At 35.5% G+C, this 7,247-nt stretch overlaps 1 protein-coding gene across 1 annotated transcript; it reads right to left on the reverse strand.

Moving 5' to 3' along the window:
- Positions 1 to 2,782: 2,782 nt before the first annotated feature.
- Positions 2,783 to 4,679, reverse strand: LOC139515233 (52 kDa repressor of the inhibitor of the protein kinase-like). Its single transcript, XM_071304796.1, has 2 exons — positions 4,174 to 4,679; positions 2,783 to 3,698 (listed from the first exon to the last, which is right to left on the reverse strand). The coding sequence occupies exons 1-2, from the start codon at positions 4,677 to 4,679 to the stop codon at positions 2,783 to 2,785; spliced, it is 1,422 nt and encodes a 473-aa protein (XP_071160897.1).
- Between the last annotated feature and the right edge of the window lie 2,568 nt (positions 4,680 to 7,247).

Genomic DNA, 7,247 nt, shown 5'->3' on the forward strand with positions numbered 1-7,247 from the left:
ATTGATTTTGTATTTGCATTGTGTCATAGATCAAATATTTCGTTCAGTGTATATTCCCTTGATTGTTTGTCTTAAGATGTCTTCAGATTGCACGTGTCTGTTGTGACGTTGTTTTTTTTATAATTTAACAAACGTAATCTATGTGTTATGGGTAAATTATTAAACCAGGGATATCGTTACCATAAATTACTTTAAACCTTTACTACATTTTTCCATAGATATAAAGATTTGGCTTTGAAGTTTTGTTGTATTTCAAACGGGATAGAACATCTTCATTTTTACGGAAATGTTGTTAGCCGTGCCCTGAAATTTAGAAATGATCCTGGTAAACTTATCGTTCCTTTAAATAAACATCCGTGTTGAAGGCCGTACCTTGGCCTATAATGGTTTACTTTTATAAATAGTTATTTGGATGGAGAGTTGTCTCATTGGCACTCATACCACATCTTCATATACCTAATTATTCTAAAAGGTTACCAATTCAACACTGTAATAAGAACATTGAATATTGTTTTAATTTGGTATAAGTATTGATTTTTTTTTATCAGTAAAGTGAAAGCAAATTTAATAATACTAGTATGTTATATACATATACACATTCATGGATCTACAATCTGTCGATACCTGTATCTTGGCATTGCACAAGTTCATGTTTTTCTCTGACTGTTTATAACGTCTTTAAACTAAATCCATTGGATATTGGATGTGTACGGATTGATAATTCAGTCTTAGATGCATGATATTTTATTAGTTGTTAGGATGTACAAGTACCCGCCACGTTCACGTGACTTACAGATTCTATAAGATGGACAAGTAAAAGTAAAATATTGGAAGGCTACGCGAAATGTGAATTTACTGGTCATTCTTATGCACTTCCAATTATTGATTAAGTCACGAAATATCTAATACAAAATTATTAAAATGATGTGTTAGATGAAAACACAACCAAAAGATGTTAAATGACCGCTTCAGAATTTTCAATGTCATAATATAAAATCGAAGGTCAGCAACGAACACGAAGAAGTAAGATAATACCACAATGAATCTAATAGAGTTCAAAACAAATCCCGGACCTACAAATAAAGATAAAATTCAGTAGAATAGCAGACACATTATTCACGTGCTATTTTTCAGTTACAGTCTTCATGATTTTTTACATTTTTCAAAGTCAATGAAGTTGATAACATATCGATCATATGGGTTTCATGTGCCATAAAACTGATAAAACATTTTTTTTCTTGAGGGGGGGGGATATGGTTACTTATGTGTAAAATGAATAAATTGGAACCTCTTTATCTGGTAAGTTATAAATGTGGTACTGTTTACAAATGCGCGGTTATGTGCATTTTTATGTCATATGTAGATATTATTGGCGATTATGGCAAATAGAAAAACGATAAATAAAATTAAAATGCCAATTGTTCTTGAACAATTGAGAGGTCTTTCCTTTTCGAACTGTAAAGTACATGTTCCAATAGGCGTAGAATGTATTGGAAAGCTCTCAAACACACACAAAACCGTTAAAAAATGACAAAAACAACAAATTTGATAATTTGGACATCATCTTGATTTTTGACCTTGGAACTTTTGTGAAGGTCATTGGTCTACAATGTCATTGTAAAAGACCCCATGGGTTTAGGACTTTTCGTTCAAGAGTTAAAGCTAATTTTACCTTTTCAGAAACCGTTAACGGGGGTTATGCCCTTAAGAATATGTCAAATCCTTTCGGTCAAAATGTAGAAAAGTTGTGCCTCAGTCACCCAAACATTTTTCACTGTTTACAATTTCTGTAAGAGTAACCGTTTTTGAGATATCGACTAAAAAGTTGAAAGGTCAAAAGTCAAGGTCAACATTAAAAAGCTAAAAATCCTTAAAATAAGGTCAAAAACACATAATTCGCTATCTGGGACTTGACCTTGACCTTTGACCTTGTGACCTTTGTCAAAGTCATTAGTCTCCAATGTCATTGCTGAAGACCCCATGGGTCTAGGACCTTTTGTTATATAGTAAAAGCTAATTTTGTCTTTTCAGAAACCTAAATCAGGGGTTATGCCCCTTACAGAAAGGTGAAATCTCTTCGGTCAAAATGTAACAAAGTTGCGCCTTAATGACCCAAACATTTTCCACTATTCAAAACTTCTGTAAGTATTAAGGTTGCTGAGATTATCTCATAACAAGGTGGTAGGTCAAAGGTCAAGGTCAACATACACATTTGACCTTGAGGTATTTTTCAAAGTCACATGAATTGATGATGAATGGTGAAGATCCTAAGTGTCTACGACTTACGGTTTCTGAGTTTTGGTGGCCAACCGACACCGGTTAATTTTCATAGGGGCATAACCCTACCAATGAGTCGTTGAATCCTTTCGATCCAAATAAGACGAACAACCGAGGTCTGGTCCTGAACAAATTTCACTCTATGTTTTTTTTCTACCTATTATGGTTACGGTGTTGGAACGATAACAAGGTTTTTGGGTTTCGGAGGGATTACTTCGAACCGACAAAATATTTCGACTCATAGGGTGAGTTCCAGATAGGTATTCATGACATCGATACAAAGTGTAAACATGAAAGCGACACGTCTTACGGTTACGGAGGCTAACTTCATCAAAGTTTGGCGGAAGAATAATAATAATAAACAGAAGAAATACAGTAAGGTCTTTCCCTTTTAAAAAAGGAAATACCTTAATAAAGACAATACTTGTGGTCATTAAACTGTTTCTTCCAAAAATCAAAATTTCACACATTTATAAGGGCCTATATTTCATTTAAGTGAAATCTTCTAGTCAAATGTCAGCTTTCCAATCTTTCCGTGACCAGTTCTATCGAATCTAAGAAGAATATCCTCCCGTGAAACATCCTTGTCCCTGTGAGTGTGAAGCATTGCCAGTCCACAAAGGCGTTCCTCACCCATTGTGGATCTTTCCCACGTCTTCAATCTACGAAGTCCTGAAAAGGATCTTTCACAACAAACGCTGGTGACAGACATTGTCAACAGTAGCACAAATATCCGTCTGATATTTGGATAAAAGTCTTGATGTGCCTGTTTCAAAGAAGATTTGAGTGTACCTGGTAATTTGGCATTAGGGATGTCAGAAAATTTAACCTTCCACCTTGTCACTTCTTGTTCCCATGTATTTACATTTGGCAGATCCGGGGAATAAACTTGAAGCAATTCGTCTTGTATGGTATCATTAAGATTTGCCAATTTTGATGGAACCAAGTTTTGGCCTAACATCATCTGACGTTGGTCATGTGGAAAACGTCTCTCCATCTCGGTACAAACATGGTCTAAGAACGCAAAGTAGATAGTTGTCCTCCACAATTGTTCGGCTGAATCAACAGTTGGGTTATCTCTATGGACCAGTCTGCCTGTTCTGCGCCTGGGAACAAGTGGAATCTTCTGCTTAGCAGCAATTGCCTGTGCTCTCTTATATACTTTTCTAAAGTGTTCATCTGTTCTCAATTGTCTTAAGGTCTTTAATGTATTAGCTGCATCGTTATATGCTAGAACCATATCACAATCTTTATTTTGAAGAGATTTCGTTAAACAATTCAAGTAGGACAAAACAAATTGCGTTACGAACAAAGCCACAATAAACTCTGGATCATCCAGGAGTCGCCTATGTCCACCTGCTTTGGATTTAGCTTCCCCTGAACTTTTATTTTCTATCTTTGAGACTGCACTTTGAATAGAACTGAAGTTAGTAATTAGGTTAGTCAAAGTATCCACACGAGCGCTCAACGAGTTTCGCTTAACGGCTGAATTTTTTTTTCTTAGACTTTACTAATAGTTCAGCACTTTTATCTTCAATTTCATCCTCCTAATCTTCTTCTACGATGGCTTCTAATATTGTCTCTTCAAAATGTTCTCCTAACTCTTCCTTTAATATATTCATACGACTTGCTGAGGTGGATAAAAAGAATGTGAGTTGAACAACGCTGTCAAATAAATTTCTAATGGGGTTTACCGATTTGCAGCTTTGGGTAATAACTAAATTTGAGTTGTGTGATCGACAATGGACGTATGATGCCCTTGGACAAACTTCTTAGACGCGCGCCTGAACGCCTTGGACATGACCGCTCATAACACTAGCTCCGTCATAGCCCTGGCCTCTTAATTTTGCTATGTCATGATGGCACGATTGCATAAAAGATATGATTTTATCAAACAATGTTCTAGCATCGGAAGCCGCAAGTTCTACAAATCCTATAAATTCTTCTCGTATTTCATCTGATTCGTGATCTAAAAATCGTATACAAAGAGACACTTGCTCCTTCACGTTCACGTCAGTTGTACCATCAGCGCAAATTGCAAAGTATCCTGCTTTGGTACAGTCGGCCACTATCCTTTCCCTGATGTCTGCATCACAACAGGCTATGATATCATTCTGGATGTCGGGGGACAAATAAAAAGGTCCAGGTGATTGAAGATGTGTTTTTAAGATGACATCGGTTTTAGCTTTCCAATCAACAAAAAGTTTTTTGTCCCAATTACCCCTTAGCGCTATATTTTTCTGGCCTAGCACGATGATAACATCAATAATCGAAAGAAGCACTTTTCTGTTATAACTAACTTTATCCTCATACGCTTTACTGATGCTACTATAAATATTGGCCTTTTCACCTTGACTTACGGACAATAGATTCTCAGACTTTTCCATGGCTTCTTTATGCATTTTACTTATTTCATGTAATTTAAAAGTCCCCCTTTTTTCGCCAACCGCATTTTTCCAGTCACGAAAGCCTTTTGTTTTAAAGAGCCCATCACCCTGGCCGAATGAAACACAATAAGAACAATACGACGCATCTTCCAAAACTGAATACCTCAGCCAACTGTATCGCTTTTCCCATTCTTTAGAGTACATTACGCTCGGGCCTCTGCTTAGTACGGACCTGTCAGGGCCAAAGTAACAACTAGAAACTGCATCTATGAGACAAAGGATGACCCTCCCGTACTGCATATTTGACATTATATAGACCTAAACCAAGAACTTAACCAAAGTGTGACGGAAGGACGTACGGACGGACAAGGGTACCACTATATGTCCCGTCGACATATGAGGTCGGGTCAGAAAAATTAATGGAATATTAAGTGAAATCCCGCCACATTATATCTTTTTTATTTTATTGATTTCAATGGCAGATCCAGACTTTCCGAGAAATAACGGGAGTTGCAGTTATAAGGATGGGACCCTGCGGCCATGCCTGGTCATTGAGTCCCTACATAATCACTCATATTTTATTAAAACTAATACCTACACTGCTTCTTTTTCTACATGATCCTGTTTTAAGCCACAGATCCATGTTTAACGTTCATTGATCACGTTCGATTTCATGACCTATTGATAATTATTGGTTCGGATACTGAAACTGACACTGATAAATTCCGGACACGATTAGTCAGAATCAATTAATTTACCAGGCTATATACGATGATTGCAATCAAATAACATACCCGTCGTCTTTTAGGATTAGATTTGGTCATCGCTCATTATTTGGATATATAAATGATTTTTTTTTAAACATCAATACCATATCATTTTTTTAGTGTGGCATTTGCCTCACTTGCCTCAATGGATGCTACGGCCTTGGGTTTTTTTACCTTCATATGTCTCTTTCTAATCTATTTACAAAATATACTGTCACCTTGATAGGCCGTTGAATGTAAAGGCTATTTGTTGATATTTTTTCAAAATTATATATTTATTTCCCGTGCTTGAAGGAGATATACAGATTTGTTCACCTAAGAATATTCATTTTTCACGAGGACTCTGTCCGAGGAAAATATGATTTTTCGAGGGTGAGCAAATCTTCATATCTCCCGAAGCAAAGGGAAATTAATGTTTTATGCCACTGCTTTGTATACTATCAATACATTAAATATCATTTTGCATACATTTTGTTTTCTTATTCGCTTGTTTTTATAAGTTGAACTAAACACCATATACTTATTGATAAACAGTACGGATCAAAAGTTAATTATTAGTCTTTTTAATTTATCGTCTAAAATAAATTTGAACATGATAGTGATTATTGCAGTTGTTATCGCTATTTTAAGAAGATTAATAGGTTCAAAATTGTGTGTACATTAACCGCGTGTAACGTCACACGATGTTATCAAGACATTTCAGAGGGGAATATGATGCTCAGAAGGGAATATGAAGATTTGCTCAATAACACGTGGGATAGTCTCAACCAATCAGATATTGGTAAAACTATCAATATGTATAAACAGTGGAATAATAAACATTTTTTTCCCGTGTCTGAGGGAAATGTGAAGATTTGTTCACCCAAGAATATTCATATTTTACGAGGGCATCGCCCGAAGGAAACATGACTTTTCGAGGGTGAACAAATCTTCATATCTCAAGAATCCAAAGGGAAATAATGTTTTATATATATTCCATTGCCTATACTTTTTTTTTACTTCTGAATATAAAATTTACTTAATTGTTTTCTTACTCGTTATGTTTTATAACTACTCACAACATACACAATGATAATCTGTACCGATTTAAAGTTAATTAATTATTTATTCTTTTCTATTTGTTTTTAAATTTTTAAAATAAACCCTATCAAAATAGTTATTTAAACATTAACTGCGAGTAAGGTAGCACTAGGCAATCCCGACGTTCAGAGGGGAATATGATCTTTTGTTCGACGTCACGTGTGATAGTTTCAACCAATCAAATGTTGATTTCGCTATCAAAATCAACATGCAATGGAATAATATACTTTATAAACATCGGGATGGAGAAGATAACGCATATTTTTTGTTTCCACTACTGTATGTGTACAATAAATAAAGGTGACAGTTCGAAAGTCATAAATCGAGAGAGAAAACAAATCCGGGTTACAAAAAAAACCCGAGGGAAACTATAAGAGGAAAACAACGAAGAAACAGAACCACTAAGGTGCAACACAAAACCAAAAGACAATGTTACACACACAGAAACGAACTATAAGATAACAACGACCATATTCTCGACTTTAAGAAAAATGGTGGGTTTAACCTTGTTTTGTGACTAGCCATACCTAGCGCTTTTATGACAATGTTAATTATAACATTTAGGACAACACTACCGTAAAAATGAATGCAGCAACATTCTGGACAGAGGAATACACAAATAAACCATACAATAATACATTTCGATATGTTAATAGTGTTCAAAGGTACCAGGCTTATAATTTGATACGGCAGACACGCATTTCACCTACTAAAGAGACTCATCAGTGACACTCAG

This window comes from Mytilus edulis, chromosome 3 (assembly GCF_963676685.1).
Source record: "Mytilus edulis chromosome 3, xbMytEdul2.2, whole genome shotgun sequence".
In the NCBI taxonomy this organism is placed as follows: domain Eukaryota; kingdom Metazoa; phylum Mollusca; class Bivalvia; order Mytilida; family Mytilidae; genus Mytilus; species Mytilus edulis.